We start from the raw sequence: 24,531 nt of genomic DNA, 5'->3' as shown, positions 1-24,531 counted from the left end.
TATTTTAAAGTGACTTTTTTAATGTTTATAAATACAGTGTTTTAAAACATTGAAAATATTTTGACAGATGGTAATCTCAGTGGATGTACAGAGCCCCTTTGGGCTGACCGTGTACAAGAACAAGCTGTACTGGACAGATCGTGGGGACAAGGGACTTCACTCTGCCGACAAATCAAATGGCTCCAACATGGCGACACTTAAAACTAATTATGTCGACATCTGGGATGTGAGGATGTATCACAAGGACAGACCACAAGGTAGTTCTGAAATCCTTATACATTGAATCAAATGTTAGGTATATAAATGTTACAGAGCAATTTTAAAATGCTGCTTTTATTTTTCAGTCCACACAGGATGTGGCACCATGCATGGGGGCTGTAGTCATTTATGCCTGATCGCGCCACTACCCAGGGGCCATTCCTGTGCCTGTCCCACGGGGATACTGCTGAGGAAGGATAACAGAACATGCAATACACGTAAATTTTCTCTGTCATCATCTACTCATGTGCAGTTTGGAAAATTTGCTTGTGTTTATAACTGACAAACTCTGACAAATTCATTCCTGAAAAAGAGTAATCAAAACATATTTTTACTAATTTGTGTGTGTAATGATATTCTTCTCCAGATATGACCAATTTCCTGATATTCGCACGTAGAACGGACATTAGGAAAGTATCTTTGGACGTTGACTATTTTGCTGATGTAGTGATGCCAGTAAAACAACTGAGGAATGTTATTGCTCTAGATGTGGACATTGTTAGAAGTATGTCAGATAAATTCCTTACTGGTGGATTAAATATTTTTTTTTAAAACAGCTGTGCTTTACAAGAATCTTTTCATGCACTGTTGAGAATAATGAGAAGATAAATAGTTGCACCTTAAAAAAATGTTTGTGAAAATGGCCTTGCTTTTACAATGATTTTTCAATCACTCTTTTTGTACAGTGGCTTTGACTGTATCTTTCTGTACTCCGTAGATTATGAATTTTAACTCGTCTAATTTCAGGAAAGGTTTATTGGACAGATACAGTGTTAGACAAGATAATGAGAGCTAACTTGGACGGATCCCAGGTCGAGGAAATCATCAGTAATGGGCTGGACACACCTGACGGACTGACCGTCGACTCTGTGGGACAGAAGCTCTACTGGACAGACACCGGACTCAACCGCATAGAGGTGGCAGAGACAGACGGGAGCAATAGAAAAGTCCTGTTCTGGGAAAATCTGGATAAGCCTCGAGCTATTGTGCTTGTGTATGAACTAGGGTAAGAGCTACATGTATTGTACCATTGAAATGTTACATTATGCTTGAATTTGGGATGCATTCTGAATTGATCCTTAATGTGAAGTGTAATTCAATGGCTTGTGCATTAATTCTGAAGTTTGTGAAATGATAGCTTCTTCATTGTCTCGTAATGTCGGGGAGGGCAATGCATGATGTGTCTGGCGATACATGGTCATAATTTGTCTCAATGAAATCTTCATTGCATTCATTTTTTTGTTAAGAAAAATATATAATTTTTTAAAAGTTTTCCTCATTCCTTGCCAAACACTGCATGGATTACAATTCTCTTCAATATTTTAATTTCTACCAAAGCTGACATGAATTTTGTAATAAGCAATACAATATGCCACTTTATACTCTTTCTATATGGAAACATTATCAGTTTTATAGATGGTCATATTGAATTACATAAACTTGAACCTTAAAAAAATATTTGATCAATCTCCAGGTACTTGTATTTCACTGACTGGGGCGTTAACCCGCGTATTGAGAGGGCCTGGATGGACGGACAGAACAGGAAAGTCCTGATTGACCATGATCTGGGCTGGCCTAATGGACTGGTCATTGATAAACTGACCAGCAGGATTATATGGGCTGACGCCAGAATGGAGGTAAAATTACCAAATAAATTAATAAATTATTTTATTTTATTTGTAGATTCCTTTTATGTACAGATTGTAAGAAATGTACATGATTGTATGCAGTATATAATATCGGTATTATTGAGTAGACAAACAACAGAGATATGAGCAGATCTCAAATATAGTTCACATTTGATAAAAAAGTTTTAACAAAAAGGCTTCATTTTTCAAATACTTCTAAAGAAAGAAAGTTAACATTGGTAATTACCGTACATGTATTGGTGAAATTTCAAAACAAAACTGTAAACGTTGAAATCCAATAAACCATGCCACACATTTGACCCATTTAATAGTTATCAAAATACATGTACAAACTTCTTTCACGGACAACTGACCAATGTTATTGTTCCTGAACCAGGTGATAGGCTCTGCCGATCTCAATGGTGGCAACAGAAGACTTTTGGTGAAGGGGGTCAAACATCCCTATGGGCTTACTGTCTTCGGAAATTACATTTACTGGACAGACTGGCAGAAAAATTCAATCCTAAAGGCGGACAAATACACAGGAAGTGACGTCGTCACACTCCGATATAACTTGTCAGGGTTAATGGATATACATGCTGTACAACTGGACACAGGAGGTAATGTACATGTACTTCAATATGTATACAGAAATAATAATTACTGTGTCAGATAAGACTAAAATAAATTTTGATATAACTCACAAGAGTCACTCCCAAGAAAAAAAAGTTCCAGTGTTTATATCTAAATTGATTTTTTTTTTTCATTTCTAAGATTTAGAGAAGATGAACAAGTGCCAGAAGAAGAATGGTGGCTGCAGTCACTTGTGTCTTCCTAACCCCTCAGGGTATTCCTGTATGTGTCCCACAGGACTCAAACTATTGAAGGACGGCAAGCAGTGCCAGAAAGGTTGAGCTCTTGTATTTCTCTCTCTTTTTGTCTCTCCTTCCCTCTCTCTGTCCCATTTTTCAACCTTGTGAAGATTTAGAAGAAAACAATATTATACTTTGAAATAACACTGTTATACCCTTGATTTGTAAAGATATGGGAAAGATCTTCAGGTTAAATGCATATAATTTTTGTATACAAATAAATTTCCTACAAATTTGCTGGAGGAAATTGTGTAGAATTTTTTTAGACTTATGATATTATGTGCTTTGTTTCTTATGACCTATATTTTTAGGTCACCTGAGTAAACTCAGGTGACCTATTGCTATCTGTTTTCGTCCGTAGTCGTCCGTCGTGCGTTAACATTTGAACATTTTCAGCTTCTTCTCTGCAACCACTGAACCAATTTCAACCAAATTTGGCACAAAGCATCTATGGGTGAAGGGGAACAAAAAATTTGAATTTCATGATTCCTGCCTCCCTGGGGCCTGAGGGGTGGGGCCAAAACCACTAAAATTAATGAAATCTTTAAAAATCTTCTTCTTTACTCCTGGACATCAAGCAGTCAAGCTGTTTGCATGATTGTAATCAGCAATGAGTCCTCTACCAAAATTGTGAAATTCATGGCCCTGGGGTCAGGGGTTCTAGTGCTAGGGCGGGGCTAAATAAGTAGGTAGTGAAAATGCATTATTTCTTTGAAAATCTTCTTCTCTGCTCCTGGGTATTAAATAAACCAACTAAGTACATAGTTATGATGAGCAAGAGTGCCTCTACCAAAATTGTGAATTTTATGGCCCCAGGGTCAGGGGTTCTGGTGTTAGGACGGGGCTCTATTGATTATATAGTGAAAATTCATGAATTCTTTGAAAATCTTCTTCTCTGCTCCTGGGTATTAAATAAACTAACTAAGTACATAGTTCTGATAAGCAAGAGTGCCTCTACCAAAATTGTGAATTTTATGGCCCCAGGGTCAGGGGTTCTTGTTTTAGGGTGGGGCTCTAATGATTATATAGTGAAATTCATGAATTCTTTGAACATCTTATCCTTTGCTCCTGGTTAATATGCTAATGATCTAATTAAATATTTAAGGCCAGGATTTATTTTATTTTCAGTTTTACAAACCCTCCGCTCAAGGTTTTGAATTTTCAGAAAAAAATAAAACAATTTTTTTTCTTTCCAATGTCAAATTTGAGTCGGGGTCGAGATTTCAAATTTACAAACTCGCACTTCCGGTTTTACGATGAAATGGCGGGTAAATAAAGCTAGATCTGAGAAGATAGCTTGGTTTAGTGTAAAATTCATTGATAAGAGTGCCATTCAAAACGTTTCACCCGTTCAAAGGACAAATAAAATGCTGACGACTTTGTAGCACAATGACATGCTGGTGAGTTAATTATGTATTGGTTTCAAAAGTAACTGTAAATTATTTTCCTCCCCCAGGTTTTAAACTGCCCGTGGTAGCTATTGCATATTGCCAGCGACATTGTTTAGGTCTCTGTTATAGCTTACAGTCTAAGCATCATTCTTCAGAAAAGGGTTTCTTATGCATCAGATGTAATGAATAAAACTACGGGAGAAGTTAGGTCCATTTGAGGAAGAAATAAACAATAACCTGAAGAAATAAAAAAAAATTCAACTATTAAAAGGCAAGAATATACAAATATATACAGGCATGTGATGTAGTATCATTTGTATCAGCCAGAAAAATTATTTTCCACTTAATTGAAAAAATGTTGACCCTACTCCCCAATACTCCCTGTCTGTTTTATGATAGGAATTATAATTTTAGGCATCAAGTAAATTTTAGAACAATGTCTACACATTCATCTAACACATATTAAAAAAAATGAAGATATATTGAAAGACTTTAAAAGAATTGATTTTTTAAAATATATTTTGATCAACATCACAAAATTTATATAACTGGCCCAAACTGGCAGATGATGAAATAAGCAATTATAAATGTTCTACTTTCCTATTTATAAGCATTATGTGTCCAGTGGTAAGGAGCCTATTAGGATAGCATAAAAAAAGAATGTACAAATGTTAATAATTGATTTATCAAAATTTTTTTTTATTTCCTTCTCCTTCGGGACTTTTTTATTCTCATGTTCATAAATAAACCTAAACGTAAAATACATGTAAATGCTGGCCTTATAATGAAGAAAGAGGCCTCTTTCAAAATAGATAATTTCAGGGCTGCTGGGTCAGGGGTACCAGGGGGGTACTTTGACTAAAAATAAATTAATGCTTTGAAATCTGCCCTTTGATAAGCAATGGTTCCTCTTTCAAAATTTGTGAATTTCATGGCTTTTGGATTAAAACACGAACCAAATACAGTTGCTGGAAAGTTGTTACGTGATACTCAGGTGACTTATAAGGCCCGTGGGCCTCTTGTTTTTCTACAACATACATTATAGTATGGAGCGAATGTCTACATGTATTTTCAGTTCCGGAGAAGTTCCTGCTGTTTGCCAGTAGAGGAAGTGTGCGGAGGATTTCGTTTGATACAAACGACACAACTGATGTCTTCTTACCCCTCAAGGATCTGCATAATGTAATAGCTCTAGATTACGATAACAGGGATAAAAAGATATTCTACACAGATGTTCACCAAGATGTCATCAAGTATGTGGAAAACTCTGATTCTGAAATTTCTATATTAATTTTCCACTTTTCATATAGTATGAGAATGAAGTGTAACTACTAATGCTTGTCTGTATGGACTTATTTATGAAAGTCTTAAATGATATATTTTTGACTTCAGAAGGGATCTATATTTTACATACAGTAGATACAAAAATGCAATTTTACAGGAACTAGCATTAACATGAAAAGAAAATCAACTTCTCAATGATTATGATGTCAGTATATGATAAAGTTTTAGCAAACTTTCCATTCTCTTGGGCATATTTTTGATAATCTTTAGGATCTCATAGGTAATGATAACAAATAAATATTGATTTTAATTTTAGACGGGCAAACTTTGATGGCAGTCAGTCTGAAGTAATTGTGTCGTCCAATCTAGAGACAACAGATGGTCTGGCTGTAGACTGGATAGGCAGAAATCTGTACTGGACAGACACAGGTGTGTACAAAATAACATAGAGGGGAAAAAAGTCAAAAGTGAAAATCCAAGCCTAACTGTAATAGAAAGTCTAAATAAATTACAATGTTAGAAGAATTTACAGTGACATGAGGAATATATTATTCAACAATGATCTTATGAAAGTGTTTTCTTGCCTTGCAGGTCGTGACAGGATAGAAGTTGCCTGGTTGGATGGGAGAAACAGAAAAACCATTATTAATGAAAAGCTGGATGAACCAAGAGCCATAACTCTGTACCCCAATAAAGGGTAAGTTATCTGCCTACACGGTGAATGAAATTTGGAGTACCTGTCAGCTGAGTACATTTTATGAAGACATACCCACATTCTGATCTGTTTATCCAGATAACTTAAACAGCTTTAAAGGACCTTTATTTTGAAAGAATTGTTCTATTTCTTTTTTTATTAAATCTAGTTGGATGTTCTGGACAGACTGGGGACACAAACCAAAGATTGAGAAATCATTTATGGATGGAACTAACAGAAAAGTCATTGTAAACACTGGCCTAGGTAAGTCATAGTTTATGCTTAACTAGGTATTGAAGACATCTAATTACTGTAAATCACTTTAATTCATGTGAGTTTTATTTTCATGTAATTAAACGAGATAGTGTGCCCGTTAAAGTTTATTTCTTGCATATTTTAGTATAAGATTATTTAGAGGATTAACCACTATGTGTGGAAATTTTGTCTCACAAATAAAGAGTTGATAATTATCTAGGGAAATTAATGTACATGTATTTCGAAACTATTGTGATATGCAGGTCTAATCAGTTAACACTTACTCAGTATTCTAGGTAACTGGTTCGTCTCAGTCAGTTGTCAGATGTTTTATTTTGCTTTAGAAGATATCACTGTAGTGAACAGAGAATTGTTTCCTTTTATACATACAAAAAGATACTTACAGTATATCTTAATTTACGATTAATTCTTTCTTGACAGGGTATCCCAATGGACTTTCTATTGATTATACAATGCAGAGACTCTACTGGGTAGATGCCAAATTAGATAAAATAGAAACCTCAGATTTTAACGGTCACCACAGAGTTAAACTGATCAGCGATGTCATTCATCCATTTGGTTTGGCTGTGGTAAGTTTTAGATTGTGGGAATAGCGTAAGATCACATATTTTTGAGGTGTCAAATTTTCGAGGTTTGAGGAAAAAATATTGAGATTTAATTTCGTGGTTGGAAAAATGTGTAGTAGTAATACATATCAAATTTTACATTTCGTGGTGGTAATAAATTCGTGGGTCTCTCTATACCTTGAAAACAACGAAAATTAAACCCACACAAAAATTAATGATTTCATAGTAATTACAAAAAAATAATACTTATATTTTATTTTACCTATATGATATTCATAATTGAAATACTGTATAGGGGGAAAATAACTCGCATTGTTAATATTTGCTATATTCACGGTTTTTATAAATCCGTGAATTCAAGAAACAGTGAATAAATTTTCAATAATCCTTATGTTTTATTTGGAAATTTGATATAGGTGTACGCGCAGTACATGGTCATTTCAGTAATTACAAGTAGTACTGTCATTCAATTATTTTAATTATCACGCTTTACTTTAATTAAAATCGGCAGATAATAACTTGTATTTGTTCAAAAGCTGTTTTAATAGCCAACGCCAGATGTTTCATCAATCAAAACATGTGGGCCATGGGTTTTGATTACCCGTGCGTAACTAATGTTACCACGTGAATTTGTTACCTGCAGTATCATATGCATATTAGTTCATGTAGTTTTTATCGACATTTTGGCTTTAAAAAAAAATCATTCAAATAAATGTCGAACTTACTGAAGATGTGGAAGGAATTATTTCGTAGAACTACATAAATACATTTATTTCCGTCCAGTGGTTTTTCGCCGCGTTGTATTGAAGATCTTGGGTGCTTATGCACTCATCGTAATAGCATATAGGAAAGTCATTTGACGTTTAGAGTGAAGGACTTTTAATAATTGCACTTGTGTTTATTAATTATTAGCTCACCTGAGCCGAAGGCTCAAGTGAGCTTTTCTGATCAAAATTTGTCCGTCGTCTGTCGTCGTCGTTGTCGTCGTTGTCGTAAACTTTTCACATTTTCATCTTCTTCTCAAGAACCACTAGGCCAATTTCAACCAAACTTGGCACAAAGTATCCTTGGGTGAAGGGGATTCAAGTTTGTTCAAATGAAGGGCCACGTCATGAATAAGAGAAAAATTATTGGCATTTTTAAAAAATCTTCTCCTCAAGAACCACTGGGCCAGGAAAGATGAAACTCATGTGGAATCATCCTCAGGTAGAGTAGATTCAAGTTTGTTCAAGTCATGACCCCCGGGGGTAGGGCGGGGCCAAAATGGCCGATCAAAGTTTTACATAGGACTATATAGGAAAAATCTTTAAAATTCTTCTTCTCAAGAACCACTGGGCCAGGAAAGATGAAACTCACGTGGTATGATCCTCAGGTAGTGTAGATTCAAGTTTGTTCAAGTCATGATCCCCGGGGGTAGGGCGGGGCCAAAATGGGTAAACAAAATTTTAACTCCAACTATTTAGGAATTTTCTTTAAAATTCTTCTTCTCAAGAACCACTGGGCCAGGAAAGATGAAACTCATGTGGTATGATCCTCAGGTAGTGTAGATTCAAGTTTGTTCAAGTCATGACCCCCGGGGATAGGGCGGGGCCAAAATGGCCGATCAAAGTTTTACATAGGAATATATAGGAAAAATCTTTAAAAATCTTCTTCTCAAGAACCATTGAAACAGGAAAAATGAAACTCATTTGAAATTATCTTCAGGTAGTGTAGATTCAAGTTCAAGTCATGACCCCCGGGGGTAGGGCGGGGCCAAAATGGCCGATCAAAGTTTTACATAGGAATATATAGGAAAAATCTTAAAAAATCTTCTTCTCAAGAACCATTGAAACAGGAAAGATGAAACTCATGTGAAATTATCCTCAGGTAGTGTAGATTCAAGTTTGTTCAAGTCATGACCCCGGGGTAAGGGTCTGGCCAAAATGGCCGACCAAAGTTTTACATAGAAATATATAGGGAAACCTTTTTAAATCTTCTTTTCAAGTACTTCAAAGCCAGAATTAGTAATATTTGTATGGAATCATCCTCAGGTAATGAAGATTCAAGTTCGGTCAAATTATGATCCCCTTGGGGGTTAAAATTCAAGCCCCCCCCCCCCCCAAATTAAATTAACTTTCAGTTCTGATCTGATGTGTTTTTTCTTAGCTGATGTGCTCAGGTGAGCGCTGTGGCCCCTGGGCCTCTTGTTTATTAAGTCTAACAATTTTATATTAACCTACCCTGTTGTTCGTGAAATAAAGACATAATGCTGAAAATGTCGTTTACATGTAGCTATGATATGGATTAAACGGATATAGACAAGGGAGGTTACATCTATTATATACCTATTCCGCGATTTCAAGAAACCGCGATCGTGTCAGATGGGAGAAAAACGTGAAAATTACAACCCGTGAAGTTAATCCCCTATACAGTACATGCACAAGTATTTATAAGGTTATAGATGTTTGAGAAGAAAGTTACGTGGGTACTTGTAACTAAAAAGTGGACAATATGTTTGGGTGTTCTAGTATATTTGAAATTTTGGAGTCCTTCTTTTCTACCGGGTATACCTGAATCAAATAAAGACAGGAGACTGCATTTGCAGTCTTTAAAATCTTTCAAGACAAACCAAGTAAAACTTGTTTGAAACACATGAAAAATATTTGATGAAACATTGAGATGTGTAATATTCCAGATGCCAACCACTGAAATGTTTTTAATCTAGCAAAAACAGATATTTTAAAAATAGATGCAAGTTTTCTGTCATAATTCTTCTGTATTAATTTTAGTATGACCAGTACATCTACTGGACTGACTGGCAGACAGAGCAGATAGAGAGAGCCAGTAAAATGACTGGGTTAGACCGGACGGTCATCTCTAAGAACCTGGAGGGACTGATGGACATCGAGTTTGTGGCCCCAGACAGGCAGAAGGGTGAGTATAAATACAGGAATTAGAACATTGGGTATTCATTGAAGTGGTGGTGAGGGGCAGGAGGGAAGGAGGAGTGGTCCATGTTCATCTGTCGATAGGTTCCATATGGGTTTGTACATAAGAAATTTGAGGTCTGTAGAATGGCTTGGTGTAAAATGTTCATATTTGCACCAGTTCAAAATCATTGCTGGGGTGATGGTTTTAAATGCTCATGGATGTAGCTTCTGTTTCTGTTTTTTGAGAAATAACTGTAGAAAGTTCTAAGCTAATATGCTCATATTGATAGTTAAAATACAATTCTGTCAGTAGACCTGTGAATTTTTATCAAAATTTTGTGGATTTCCCAATGTGAAGGGATTTGTCCTTTGTGTAGTGGGTTATTACATTTTGTATGGACATAGTTTTTTCAGAGCACCATATTGAAAAGAAGATTATTTTTGCAATCTTGTACTTTTAGGTAAAAATGGGTGTTATTTGAGAAATGGTGGTTGTTCTCACTTGTGTTTGGCTCGAGGTGACGGATTCCGATGTGCCTGTCCCGACAAACAAGACCCGAAGTGGCCCTGTGTCACAGGTATGTCATTGTCTTATAGTGTAGTACAATCCTAGTTAGACCAGTGCTTGGATTAATTCAGAATGTTATGTAGTTTGTAATGAAGTGTTCCTTCCATGGATTTTGTATCATGATTCTATCATTTTATTTCTATGCTTTTGACAGTGCCTTACAAAGGGGAAACTATAAAAAAGAACAGCATCCATGATAATGCAGAAGGGTAAGCTATATTAAATTTTCTTTTAGATAATTTACATATAATTTGTATGATAAAAATGCTAAACAATGACTTTAAACTTAATAATTTTATCATGTACTGATCTGTATTTTCATGACGGCACTTCAGGGCTAGTAAGAGCAAGTCATGTATCAGGTTTCTTGCTTATGTGTAACATGTAACAAGAAGTATATTTGACTTAGACATGATCAATTTGCTTAGATTTTTTTCAGAGCATATTTCCTGATATTGTATATAAAATGTACTGATATATATTTTGCAGACATCCTGTTAACTTTCTCACTATAAAATGATTTTTTGTTTTTTGCATAGTTGTAGTGCTGAGGATTCAGCCAGAGGTCTGTGTGAAACCCCTTCTCCTTCAGTCTCAAGTACTGGGGGTAAGTTTGGATAACCAGAGAAATATCACACACATTATCTTCAAATACTAGAAGCTCAACAATTAATTCATACAAGTATGTTTACTTGGTGGTAAATAATGTGAAATTTATGTTCTACAGAACAAGCAGGAACAAAGAAGGCCATGATTGGTTTAGGAATTGGAATTGTGATCTTAGCCATACTCATTATCATTGTAGTCTTCAAAGTCAGACAGAGGTATGCTACAGATTGAATATTCATCATATTTACTTTAAGAACAAATGCAGAATGTATAACAATTATAATTATTGATTTTGTAGGAAGAAAAAGAGGCAGACTTACAGGGTTGAGAATGATGAACTGTCATCTTTGACCTTTGCTAACCCCACTTACCAGAAAACTAGTACAGAGACCATCAACATAGATAAAAATTCCTTATCCGGGTCACAGGAGTGGAAAATATTTAAAGCTAATAAAAAGAAGGTCAGTATCAGTTACTTTTCTAAAGGGATGTAGAAAACAGTATTATACTCAAATAATCCAAAGCCCTAAAGAAACTTTCATTCTCAAAGAAATATGTAGTGCTTGTTTGCATGTATTAAAATATGTTTAATTGAGGGTTGTCTTTCAATGACTCATGAATATTTAGGTACACTGTACATCCACATATAAACTGTCAATGTTAAGGAAAAAATAAAATAGAAAGAACCCACATTAAACTGCATAGTATTATGTAGTATTATACATGTATATACACATATATATACCTGATGAAATTTCTCAAAGCATGGCTTTTGGGTCAATTTGCAACAGCAAAAAAGCATTTTTATTTATGTAAAGAAAACAAATTTCATGATTTATATGCAAGTGTCATTATGTATGTGTAATATTTTCTGAATTATTTTTTTGATTGACAGGAGAAAGTGTCCTTTGTTTTACCTACCAAAGATAAGGGTATAGTTAATTCAGAGAAGGCTGCCCTGGTTACGCAGGTGGACACCCACACTGCTGACCACTCCCAACATTGTCCAGAGAGGGTGATCAACAAAAAGATATTTAAACCAAAGACTGTCAAAGATGTGAACAAGTCCAAAAACAGTGTTCCATATAAACAAGTGGATACATAGCACTGATGTTTGGTATTTACATTGTGTAGACAACTTATAACGGGTGTAGACATTTGTTTCTTCTTCACAGACCTGTTTACTCTCACGATTTCGCCGTATTTTATACGGTTTTTTAGTACAAAATGCATCTCATGTTATGATGTTATAAAATTACGGAAATACATTTGTTCGGAATTTAGCAGTAAAAGTGTTCGTCAATTTTGTTTTAATAATAAAATTGATTGATTGTACGTTGTTTAACGTCCCTCTCGAGAATCTTTCACTAATATGGAAACGCCACCACTTGCCGATGGTGAACTGCAAATGTCCTCTACTCGGGCCATTGAGCGAGGAGGGATCTTTTCCGTGCCAGTACCCTCTGCGTCGTTACTTCGCGACTCTAGAGCAGATGCTCTAACCACTCTGCCATGCCAGGGACTTAGTAATCAGAAAAACAGTCTTTCGTCCTTCACTTTAGATATATGTAAAATCAATAAAAAATGAAATCTCACTGGTAAATGCCAAATCTCACGGAAAAATTTCATCAAAATTACTGAAAAACAACGAAATGGGTAAACAGGTCTGCTTCATCAAATGGAGTCTGTTGTGGCAATACAGAGCTTCCATACTCATTAAAATCATTTCACTGAATGTGTGAAACAAAGCCCAATGCACAAACATTTTTCATTTCTGTGGAGTTACTGCACAAATACATGAACTTGTGTTTTTGAAGTCATGTTATCATTGTTTTTTACTATTATTGTCCCCATTTGTACATTTGTTTTGTAATGAAAAGTCCCCTGGTGTTTGTTTGACCTGCTGAAATCCACATTAAAATGGGGGTTTGCTCATCATGAAGTGTCAAATTTGGGACAGTTATTCTCTTGTGATTTAAATTTGGTGCTACATTTGTGAAAATTTGTGTATATAAATCAATGTTTTTAAAAGTATGAGGGCTCAGGCAGCTTTAGACATTTTCGAAGCCATGTCATACAATATATGTATCTGATATTTTAATGCATATTTAAATGATCTGTTGAATTGTTAATTTACTGCTAGCCATGTAGTATTAAGAGTATCGAGTTATAGTTTAATAACTAAAGATTGATATTGCCATGATCATCGTCATATTTTGATGTATTGCAATATTTTTATGGCTTTATTGAGATAACATTGCAATATACATGTATTGTACTAATTTTTTTTTACAATAAGACTTTTCTAGATAGTACTTAGATCTTTAAAAAAATATGGGTAAAAATTTTATTAATGTTTTTATTATTTTACATGTATTTATTACGACATTGAAATAAAGAAACCATTTTAAAGAGAAAACTGGGTTTCTGTCTTGTCTGCAATTAGCAGAGTTGATTTATCAATAATTATACAGTGAAAATTATGTATTTAATCTGACACTCTTGCAATCCGTTTCACTGTGAATTGTGACCTTTGTTTTCAATGTTCCTTTCCCTGTGCGACCCAACACCCCCCTCTATTCCGACACAAAGTTTCTATCTTGGAGCATGTCAGATTAATCAGGTTTCTCTGTGTCTGGTTCACACAACAGTTGTAACACTTTATTTAGAAAAAAAAGTTTTTCTATGTGATTTTGTGAAATTACAGTATACTTCAATTTTTTTTTTTAATTGAATAATAACAAAAGAAGGGTTTTTTTTTTTCAAAAGTTGCTACAAAGTGTTCAATATGGTATTACCACTGTCAGAATTTAATATGAATATTCAAGAATGAACATTAGCCTATTTGGTGTTACTGATAATATGAGCTATATTTTAACTAGCTGCAGATCTGTAGCGTTATGGTTTTATATTTTTGTCTTTGACCATAACGCTACAGATCCCGTAAGGCAAAAAAGGTGCAATTTATGGCGCAATATTTTTTGCGCACTTTTGGGGAGAATTTCTCCACTTTCCAGCATCGGTCAATAATCTGCCTTTCACTCCCTAATTCTAGGCACATTATTTAACTAGAGAGAGAGAGATAAACTCGCTTGATTAAAATTATATGTTAGTTTTCTGAAAATTCACTTCAAGCGAGTTTATTGCCTGTAGAGACAACTAGGCCTATAAATGGTTGGGAGGTGGATAAAATACACAATGTCTACAGAATGTGAAATATGTAAGGTAGTTGATAGAAAGTGAGAAATTCATGTTAATTTTACACATTTTTTGCATTACGGGAACTGTAGCCTTATGGTCAAAGACAAATATAATTATAAAACCATAAGCTACAAATCTGCAGCTATATTTTAACCAGTTAAAGTGGAAAAGCGTTTTTTAAAGGCAAATTTATTCTTGAAAGTCTTCTGTATATTGACCAGTCATTTTATTGAGAGAGAGAGAGAGAGAGAGAGAGAGAGATCCTTGTCGGCTTATAAAAAGCGATAAATATTCATGTAGATCCAGTCTATGCAAATGTCCTTGAAATATGAAGGAATATAGAATGAAACATGTTAATTTTACACATTTTACTCGAAGCACCACCAGTTTTTGCCCTTAGGAAAAATTTAACACATAAAAGAATCGCAACGTGCACAATACTTGTATAAAAAAAAATCCCATTAAGTTTTTTTTCACGTGCAAAGCTGTTTAGAAAGAAATTCCCACCGTTTGTTGTTTCATTCATTCGATACTTTGTAGTAAGGGATAAACGAGGCATCACAGAGTGGATAAGCTTCGACAATTAAGCATATACATACATCGTCTTTTACTTATGTAAAACTTTGTGCATCATGGTGACGTCAAATGTTCAACTATCCAGAACATGTATACTTGTCCAGACGTCATAAGGTCCAGTGGACCAAGCACCGTCATAAAATTCTCTCATTCATATCAATTTCTGATAGAGCGCCTAAGGTCAAGGGTCACCTCGCTGACTTAAGTTCTTTGGTCAACATAGGGCCGTCATTTTGGCAAAGTCAATATGATCCTCCGTTTCTTGGCAAGGATTCTGGCATTTGTATTGCTTATTGATGGGGGTAAGAATTTTGTCTACATATATACAAATTTATTTATTAAAAGAATTCATATATTTTAATTGATGGCAGACTTTTGAAAGAGTACTTTGCACACGCCCAGTGTTGATGTTACATGGTATATACACATGATTTTTACACATGATTTTGTGCTAAAAATTTGTTGAAATATTTGTTTTATGACCGAAATATTACTTTTAAGTTTACAACAATGCTGACGCATGTGGAGTGCATCTTTATTATTATTTATCTATAAAATAATTTTCATTAAATCGTTTAAATCAAAATTTACATTGATAATTGATCGCCAAATTCATTTAAGTCAACATAAGAAGTGACCGACGCACTTTAACAAAAAAAAAACACTGTAATTTCAGTCCTTTCTATTTTTTTTAGCCTCACGAACTAACAGTCGATAGTTAAATACATGCATAAAAGATAAATTAATATTAACTTAATTACTGTAAAAATCAATCCAAATGAACGAGAAATTTGAATTTATAATTTTTTTAAAATAATTTTCCCAGAAAAAGAATAATAGGAAGAAAAGAAAAGAATAATACGATAAGACTATTCAGTTAACGGAATAGAGGGAACCAAACGTGACAAATTAAAGAGAGGTTAACGATAAAATGGACATTTTACGACATCCTCTGTCTTATTCGTCTTCTGACTTCCTGACACGAAAAAATTGCTTATAAATAAAAATACACAGTGCTAGAAATACTACTGAAGTACGAGGCGCTATATGTTTGGTAAATAAAAATTTAAACATATTTAAACTCTTTTAAATGTATTGTTAATAAGTAGTCGTATTTCAGTCGTATATTTAGGAAAAATCGCATGTTTAGCAGTCAGTTTTAAATTAAGAGGGTTTTAAAACTTGGGAACATAAGCAAGGCCCTATTTGGATTTATTTTAGAGGGGAGGGGGTTGTTTGCTCTAGTTAAGGATATCCGCTCCTCAGTCAGGAATGATAACTCTCAAAATTATTGATTTTAAAAATTCTCAAAATGAAGCTTGAATTTGAAATATTTTCTTGCAACAATTTTCATTTCATGCAACTTAATATGATTCAAGGTTTTCTGAAAACATAGAAACGGACTTATGGAACTAAAGGAGCATAAACATATTTATTTAAAAAAATCTTTTCCAAATGCCTGAATATCTACGATCTAAAATATATTTGGTGATCAATATTATTTGATTAAAAAATGCATATCGAGTCCCATTATTTACATTACCTAAAATAATATTTGAGATTTTATAGTTTCCCTATTATACTTTGAAAATTCAGAGACAATTTTGTGAGGATTTTCAATTTCTCAACTCCTGATTTTCAGAAGCCGAGGATGGGACTTCCTCGTGTATATTTTTTGGAAGAACAGGTCCTACTTCATTGGTTAAATAAATATTGAGATATGAAAACTTAAAAAAAAAAAACTTGACTATCGCAAGAGTTAGAAGTTAAAAATCCCACAAAAGACCAACGGTGCTCAAGAGTGTTCGAAGCGACGTCGTTTTTTGGTTACCACGATAAACTAAAGACTAAGATCAATACTGTCAGTACGTCACGTCATCTGATAGTAAAAATGTTGTTACAATTTGTATGTAATTATTATTAGGTGATTAAGAGAGACAGCCTAATTACAAAACAGTCTGATACAGACGTTTACAACTATCCTGAGGACATACTAATTCTTGTTTGTTAATTATGATATAATTATTGTCCAAAATAATTGTTTCGACGAAATATGCCACAGGCTTAATATAAAATCTGATTTTATTGCTGCCTGGAATACATTTTACTTGATATTCTTAGAAGTACTATCGTATTGCTTTAACCATGATTTTAATAATTAAAAAAAATAATTAATGATGATTAAACGACACAGTATGAGAAAAGAAATTAAGGTCAAACAAGATTTAAGAAAATTATTGATAAATGAATTTGATATTTCTTTTTGGTGATTGTGTTTATTAGAGCAGTGTAAAAATAAAAAAAATATATACTTCGTGAAAAAACTGAAACTTGGGACAAAAGACAAGTTCAGCCTCTACGCGCAAAAATGTGTACAGTTAAGTTTTCCGTTTGAATACACCCTTCCCGAAAATCAGATCTATGTAACGCTCCGAAATTCTGATGGTCGCTGTCTCAGAATTATTTGTTAAAGGGTAAAAAGTCAGAGGAATCTAGGAATAATTTTCAGTGAAATAAAATATGTACCCAACTTACATAACAATTTTGCAAAATACCTTTTTATTATTTCAGGAAAAGTTTGGTGTGTAGATATTGACAGGATTGCCAAAGATCTAAAAATAACATATGACGTAGTAAGAAATGGGGTACTCACGCCGTACGCAACTGTAACTTATTTTGCTAACGTAACTCTAGAGAATGTTGGTACGACACCAATTCCTGCCGCAAACTGGAGCATCTATTTCTGTCACCACACCCTTATTCAACCTGTATACTACAACGCCACGATAAACCAGTATATTGGAGGAGGCCTGATTCTTTCTGGGAATATAACTCTGACGCATGTTAAAGGTTGCATGTTCAAATTTGACCCATACAATGGTGACAACAAAGTTTTTCAGAACCTACCATTGCAACCAGGAGAGCTCCGAAATATTTCGTTCCTGGCTTCCAACTGGGCTATATCCCGATATGACATCTTTCCAAACTGGTATCTGTCAAATGGCACACATCAGCAAATTATTGAAAATACCAAAAGTCCTGATGCAACATTCGTCGCCCCTCACACAACTTTTGTTGAGTTCATGAGGGGAATACCGAACGATGTGATGGGTATACCACCCTCACCATTCGAACGTTACCGGGGATACAATTTCACTGACCTTGAATCCATCAAAACGTCCATTCTACCCACCCCAGTAAAGCAGACGCTTGGAAATGAAACCGTTACTATTGACAAGAAATGGAGAATAGACAGGGATCGTTTCAGAAGCCTATCCGGAGTCGCCAAGTACATACAAAGTAAGAGATAATCTAAAAATGGTGGATGTAGTTGAATGCTAAACCATTAATCAAACTTTTACTTTTTAATTTTCATTTCTGTCGTTTTTTTTTTGCAGAGTCTATAAAGGGATCCAAAATCAGGAATCTAAAACCCACCTCAAACAGAGTCATACAACTCAGAATAAAGAAAAACGCAACGAAAGAAAATCCCGAGGGATATACCTTAAAAATTACTTCTAAACCAGATAGGGTAGACATATTAGGGAACTCCGTGGGTGGCGTGTTTAACGGAATCCAATCACTGTTCAGCTTGCTGGCCTTCGGAGGTACCATTCCCACCATGACAATTACAGACGAACCCCGATTTAACCACAGAGGACTCTTGTTTGATGTTGCCAGGAATTTCTTTCCAAAATCCACCATTATTAAGTTGTTAGAAGTAATGGCTTTATTCAAACTGAACAAACTCCAACTGAATCTGGCGGACGATGAAGGTTGGCGTTTGGACATCGAGGCACTTCCGGAGTTAGCCAAGGTGATGTTTTGACTCCTTTATTGTTCAGTTATAGATGATTTCAAAAAATAGGTAACAAATATGCAAACATATATATAGTAAAGATACCGCGGTGGGCTTTTATATTTTTGTATTGTATTGGTTGCTTCTGTGTAACATTTTTCAAAGAATATAAAACACTTTTTTATGTCATTGCAGATTGGAGGAAAACGTTGTCATGACTTGCAAGAGAGGACTTGTCTGTTTTCCCAGTTGGGTTCAAACCCGAGCGGCAGCGGTATTGGGTCTGGATATTTCACGAAAAAAGACTATCAAGATATTCTTAAAGCAGCTCGAGACCGTAACATTGAAATCATCCCTAGCATCAACATAGCTGGCCGTGCTCGTGCTGCAGTTATTGCAATGAACGAATACTCCAGAAGAACGAACACCACCGATTACAATCTCCATGACGTACAAACCGAACACGTTTATCTTACAGACACGTTGTTTGATGATTCTGCCATAAATCCATGCATGCCGTCAACTTTCAAATTTTTTGATACCGTTTTGAAAGAAATCAAATCGTATCATAATGAGGCTAAGGTGCCACTGGAGCGTGTCAATATTGGAGGAGATGATTCCCCGGCTGCTGCATGGTTGAATTCCTCCTATTGCAAGAACCTTACTTACGATGGGCCTGATCCATTCATGCGTATCAAAGTGAACTTTACGACACAGATTGCCAAGATTGCTGCTGATAATGGAGTTAACCTTTCTGGATTTGAGGAGTTCTTTATGGCATGGCCCACGACAGATCCTAGAGGGGGGCCCTTGGTTCCTTTTGATGTCAATCGATACCCAGAAAATTTGGAAATAACCGTTCATACAAGGAATTCACAAAACGATGTTTTCATTCAGAGAGCGACTGCTCTTACTAATAATGGCTACAAGGTAAAGGTTCATGTCTTCTTCAAAAATAACTTCTTTGTAGAAAGATCTACCGTATTCTATAAAATCATTTAAAAGTTTAAGGCAGTAAACGTACAGACATATCAAAATTTAATTTGCCTTTTTTTTTTTTTGCTTGGAGTTACTATTTTACTATACTTCGATGTACTATGAAACAGTCCCTTAAAATATCTGTCAGGGCTTCAGAATTGTTAGCAATGATGTTAATCTTCACTAATATATTTTTTGTAGGGGATTAAAGAATATTTTTTATTTTCCCTTCAGGTCATCTTGTCGCAGTCAGATTTCCTGAGTTTTGATCACGCTCCTGAGGCGGACCCAGAAAGCCCCGGGGATTATTGGGCTATCCGATTCATTGATCCTCTTCGAGTGTTCTCTTATCTTCCTGAGCATCGCTGCTGTAACCTAATACCCGATGAATTCACCTTTGGTAAAATGCCATTTGCTCCATATGGATGTATAGACGATAGCAACTGCTTAGAAGCTAAACAGCCACAGAATGTTACAGGTAAGTTTTGGCAAAAGTGTTTTCACTTTGCCTTCCACATAAATACAGTAACCAATTCTGCCAGATTTTTGGATTCACCATTACGGTATTTTTTCTCTACTTTTTTGTTAGTTTTCTCAAAATCCCCAGTTTTCTCTATGGCAAATTAACTTTTGTCTTCAGTGTTCCAGTCCTCTCTGTACTTTTAGCGGTTTCATACCATGATCTCAACAAAGTTGTCTTTCTTTCCCTTTCTGCAAGTTCCTATGGTTGTCTCCTCTATTAAGTGTTAATGGTAAAGTTGTTTTGTCTTGGTTATCTGCTCTCAATCTTAGCATAAGTCCTATCCATATCCATCACCGATTATCTTTGTCCGTCTTTTTTGTCTGTCAAATCTTTTTTGATTGCTTCTAAATGCTACTTCAAAAGTAGCTTTTTTAAAAATAATTAAAAAAAGATCTCGGACAGACGAATAGACATTTGGATTGATCATCGTCAGACAGCTTAACAAATACCAATGCAAGTGAGACTAACACAATGCCCCAAAATAGTAAATCGTAATTAAACCCAAACTACTAGAAATTATAATACATTAAAAATTGCTAAAACATGTTACTTTGTTGGTGTTTCTCTCTTTTTCAACCGATAAAATAAACTTGATCACAACAGAAGGTTGCTTTTTACAGGAATGCAGGCACAAGTTTGGACAGCAAGAATAAGGACGGAGGACCAGTTATTTGGGCTGTTGTTTCCACGCTTGATTGTTTTTGCTGAGAGAGCCTGGCACCGAGCACCCTGGGAATCGTCCTACAAAGTCCGCACGAACGTCAACGAGGACTACCCCGTACCGGATTTTCCAGCACGTGATGCCGATTGGGCTCGTGTAGCTAGCATGATTGGCCACCGTGAACTTAAGAGGTTGGAAGCATATGGAGTCAATCCCAGAATTCCACCGCCAGGAGCTAGGTATGGTTGATGGTTAACTCTAAAGTTAACCGCTTCAAAATATTTGAAATCATGGACGCCAATGCATGAGTTGTTGGGTCTTCAAGCTAGTATTCTTTTCACAATATTATTATCATTATTTTTTTAAGAAATATGACCTACAAAGATGCAAACAATACCATAAAACACGTGTTACACACGGACGTTGCATATCCAGATCTACAACCCCAAGTGCAAGGAGGTCAAAACCAGTGGGCGGACATTAAGCCAGCTACTGACATTACAAATCTAAAAATGAGAGTACTGGCCTATAGAACCAGGTGTGTGTGTGGTTTATTTTTTGTATAACATTATGGAAAGATATATATTTTTATCATGCGTGAATTGCTTTTATATAATTGTTTAAGATTGTGTTAATTTTATCAGTAAAGAAACAAAATTACTATGATTATTCTACTATCTACATTTCAGAAACGCCGCAAATAACAGATACAGCAAAGTAGACAATTATGTTCTAGAGGTCGGTTTTATTTTTACTAAACTTTTTTTGAAATATGAAATTGATAACGGAAAAACATAAAAAAAAATGACGATGACGTTAATGAAATACACATTACATGAAGTAACTCTAACAATCTGGGGGTTTTGGTCTTTCAGAGGCCCAGAAATGTGCTAGAGAGACTTGTAGAAGCGGGACTTATAGCACCTCCTCCGGGAATAGGAATACCGCCCGAGTTTGGTTCCACTGTTCCACCCATAGATGTATCCCTGACGTCCACCACCAAACCATAAACCAAAGCCATTATATAAAGAAAATAGTTCTGTGTCAACAATAATGACTTCATGACAAATATTTTGTGATATATACCTCTGTTGTTTATTAGCAGAATTACTGTATGATGTGTTATTATATTGTGTGTTTAACTTTTATGTTTCATAATTAAGAAGCAATGAGTTCGATATCTTAAACAATGTTTAGGTTTTCACAGAACTCAATGAGTTTATTTTATACTGCAATATACGATTCAGGAATGGCGAAAATAAGGTGGATTCAACTAACAAAAATTTAAGAATGAGACAAAAATAAGAAAACTTTACTGAATCAAATTTACCGCGGTAGGGGAAGGGGCTTCGGGGATGTCTTAAGGTGTTTCTCTTTGTGCATGTACATGAGAAAATTCATTAATGTATTGCAAATTGATTTGCATTAATTTTATACGTTTAGTTTAGACATAAAAATGTGTAAATCCGATTTAAAAAATAATAAAATGCCTACAATCAGTTGTTTTAGCCCTTTTTATTGAGCGGAAGATACATATATGCAAGTCAAAACAAAAAATAATAGATATATGATAATAATTATTCATTGACTGTTAATTTGGGGAAAGTGCGTTTTGTTGACCCCTGTCTGCTTTGACCCACGGTCACTTGCAGACAGCTGAGTTCTTAGGTTTGACAAAACACCTGTTGCCTTCAAACCCACGCAGTAAATATATAGTATTAAAATCCCTTTCATACAGAGGTTTGCGATTGATGATTGGTTTATTGCTTCGTTTTGCAAAGTTGGCTAGATCTCTCAGAGATCTTTCAACAGTCGCCCAGTCATCGCCCTACTCTCAAGAATCTTCCAGAGGTATCCAAGGTTTTTGCAAAACAGTCTTTCAACTGTGATTTCTAAAGTAGTCTCTCAAAGAACGACTAAAAAAAGAGAGATCATGGATTGTTTCTTTGATCTACCAATGGCCATTTAGGACCTTTTACACACAAGAACGTCTTTGAGATTATTGTGAGACCCTTGAGTGTACATTAGATCGATCTCTGAAAGCCCCGGTGGCTTTTGAACAGATGGTAATTGGAAGGTCATGTTGTGCTTGTGCGAATAGAAGATTGGATATTGCATGTCACATTCATGGTATTCTGCTACTATTGATGGTTACATTGCTTTCTCTGAGAGTGTGATCAGTCATTGCTTTGCGACCAATGAATGGATATCACTGAGAAATCTTAGAAAGTTTTCAAGAGAATTAAAGCGAATTAAATCTTATGAAGACATTGAAACAGTAAAATCCAACACAATAATTTTTGTACTTAAAGACCAGGAGGGCATACAATGACCTTGGTATCTTAAAGAGCTAAATTAGTGGAGTAAGTATACCAAATATGAAGTCTCTATCTTTCATGGTTCAAAAGTTAAGGCAAAGGTTAAGTTGACAGACAGACAGAATTGACCTTCATGTCATTTGAAAGAGCTCAATTAGTGGAGTAAGTATACCAGATATGACGTCTCTATCTTTCATGGTTCAAAAGTTATGGCTAATGTTAAAGTTAACAACATACAGACAAACAGACAGACAGGGCAATATGGCGCGCCCTCGACCTATCGAACCGGGCGCATAAAGATTTCGTTAAAATGTGACCTGGACGAATCTTACATATCTACCCTCAATTTATAGTAACATGTAATGGCCTTATTTCAATTGACATGTCACACAAAAATATCACAACATACCTTTTACCAAGCTCGGACTTTGAATTTCTTTTTCTTTGCCAATATTTCAAAAACTAGAGGTACTGTGAGCAATAAGCTCACTAAATGATACCCCCCGCCTCCCACATGAATAAAATGGCAGTGTCAATGTTTTGCCTTATATGTCATGTTTTCACAATGGCAATCAAATCAGTTTAAGGATCCAGTCAAGCTTCATAAACCTCTGCACACTTTTTTAATGTTTTCGTCAAATCAGTTTAAATCCAGTCAAGGTTCATAAACCTCTGCACACTTTTAAAAGTAGCATGTTGCTTTAACTTTTTTTAAAAAATAACGATTTAAGTAAATACATCGTAATTTGTTCAAAAACATTTTTGTCATTATGAGAGATTTTAAAAATTATATACAAATGGTGTTGACCAAATACATATTCTTGGAAACACCCATAGTTCATGACACATCAGTACTGTTCCATCTTAGAAACACTCATAGTTAATGACAAATTAGTACTGTTCCATCAATTTTTGTTTGAACAAAATAGCGGTTGCAGATTAAAATGTAAACGAAATAAAATATATGTAAAGATGACTTCTCTCATATCTTACGAATATATATTTTGTATTTTCATTATTTTCACTTCATTATCAAACGCTATTATACCTGAACTAGTTTGATCCGGTTTGAAAAACGTTCCCTCTAATACTGACATCCACTGAATGTTTTTCTTTTCTTTTCTTTTTTAACAAACACAATTTGCATCTTAACTAATTATATCCGGTTTGAGATTTTTTTTTCAAATGGCGAAGGTCGCAACTTGTTGGATAAGGGTAAACACAAATTTTGAACACTACAAAATTTGTCAAATAATATATCCGGTACCTTTTAAGAAGTGTGAAATATATGGAGATAATGAACAGTTTTCAAACTTAGCAGTCTATTCAATCAATATAGATAAAGAGCAGAGCAAACACAGACCTCCAAAACATCAAAGGAGGAAACAGGTGCCATGGAGGAGAAAACATTCCCTGGCGA

At 35.0% G+C, this 24,531-nt stretch overlaps 2 protein-coding genes across 5 annotated transcripts in view; both read left to right on the top strand.

Annotated features, from left to right (window-relative positions):
* The window catches only part of LOC134238026 (low-density lipoprotein receptor-related protein 4-like), a 36,141-nt gene extending 23,920 nt beyond the window's left edge, over window positions 1–12,221 (top strand). For all 4 annotated transcript variants that reach the window (XM_062720161.1, XM_062720162.1, XM_062720163.1 and 1 more), the window contains 19 exons: window positions 68–257; window positions 345–476; window positions 626–763; window positions 1,006–1,264; window positions 1,733–1,895; window positions 2,284–2,506; window positions 2,661–2,795; window positions 5,225–5,402; window positions 5,750–5,862; window positions 6,025–6,130; window positions 6,297–6,391; window positions 6,824–6,972; window positions 9,738–9,882; window positions 10,340–10,456; window positions 10,601–10,655; window positions 10,986–11,053; window positions 11,174–11,270; window positions 11,354–11,516; window positions 11,951–12,221. In XM_062720161.1, coding sequence (XP_062576145.1) covers window positions 68–257; window positions 345–476; window positions 626–763; window positions 1,006–1,264; window positions 1,733–1,895; window positions 2,284–2,506; window positions 2,661–2,795; window positions 5,225–5,402; window positions 5,750–5,862; window positions 6,025–6,130; window positions 6,297–6,391; window positions 6,824–6,972; window positions 9,738–9,882; window positions 10,340–10,456; window positions 10,601–10,655; window positions 10,986–11,053; window positions 11,174–11,270; window positions 11,354–11,516; window positions 11,951–12,160 — 2,736 coding nt within the window. In that variant the 3' untranslated portion in view covers window positions 12,161–12,221. The remainder of the gene's footprint in view (window positions 1–67; window positions 258–344; window positions 477–625; window positions 764–1,005; window positions 1,265–1,732; window positions 1,896–2,283; window positions 2,507–2,660; window positions 2,796–5,224; window positions 5,403–5,749; window positions 5,863–6,024; window positions 6,131–6,296; window positions 6,392–6,823; window positions 6,973–9,737; window positions 9,883–10,339; window positions 10,457–10,600; window positions 10,656–10,985; window positions 11,054–11,173; window positions 11,271–11,353; window positions 11,517–11,950) is intronic.
* Window positions 12,222–17,407: 5,186 nt separating this feature from the next.
* LOC134238042 (N,N'-diacetylchitobiase-like) lies at window positions 17,408–21,847 on the top strand. The gene is made up of 8 exons (XM_062720177.1): window positions 17,408–18,132; window positions 18,231–18,649; window positions 18,827–19,561; window positions 19,844–20,087; window positions 20,753–21,032; window positions 21,161–21,331; window positions 21,483–21,531; window positions 21,669–21,847. Exons 1-8 carry the CDS (start codon window positions 17,688–17,690, stop codon window positions 21,801–21,803), a joined length of 2,478 nt encoding a protein of 825 aa, XP_062576161.1. The 5' UTR covers window positions 17,408–17,687; the 3' UTR covers window positions 21,804–21,847.
* Window positions 21,848–24,531: the final 2,684 nt, after the last annotated feature.

This window comes from Saccostrea cucullata, unplaced genomic scaffold, assembly GCF_032062105.1.
Source record: "Saccostrea cucullata isolate Sc308-1 unplaced genomic scaffold, CSIRO_AGI_Scuc_v1 ctg40, whole genome shotgun sequence".
In the NCBI taxonomy this organism is placed as follows: domain Eukaryota; kingdom Metazoa; phylum Mollusca; class Bivalvia; order Ostreida; family Ostreidae; genus Saccostrea; species Saccostrea cuccullata.
The sequence above is the reverse complement of the archived record's forward strand: the minus strand, read 5'-3'. Positions and strand labels throughout refer to the sequence as shown.

Bases quoted from the DNA above. Each gene is read 5' to 3' on its own strand.
- LOC134238042 (XM_062720177.1), top strand. From the start codon at position 17,688: ATGTTCAAATTTGACCCATACAATGGTGACAACAAAGTTTTTCAGAAC. The intron at 18,133-18,230 runs GTAAGAGATAAT...TTTTTTTTGCAG, and splicing joins AGTCGCCAAGTACATACAAA to AGTCTATAAAGGGATCCAAA. The intron at 19,562-19,843 runs GTAAAGGTTCAT...TTTTCCCTTCAG, and splicing joins TTACTAATAATGGCTACAAG to GTCATCTTGTCGCAGTCAGA.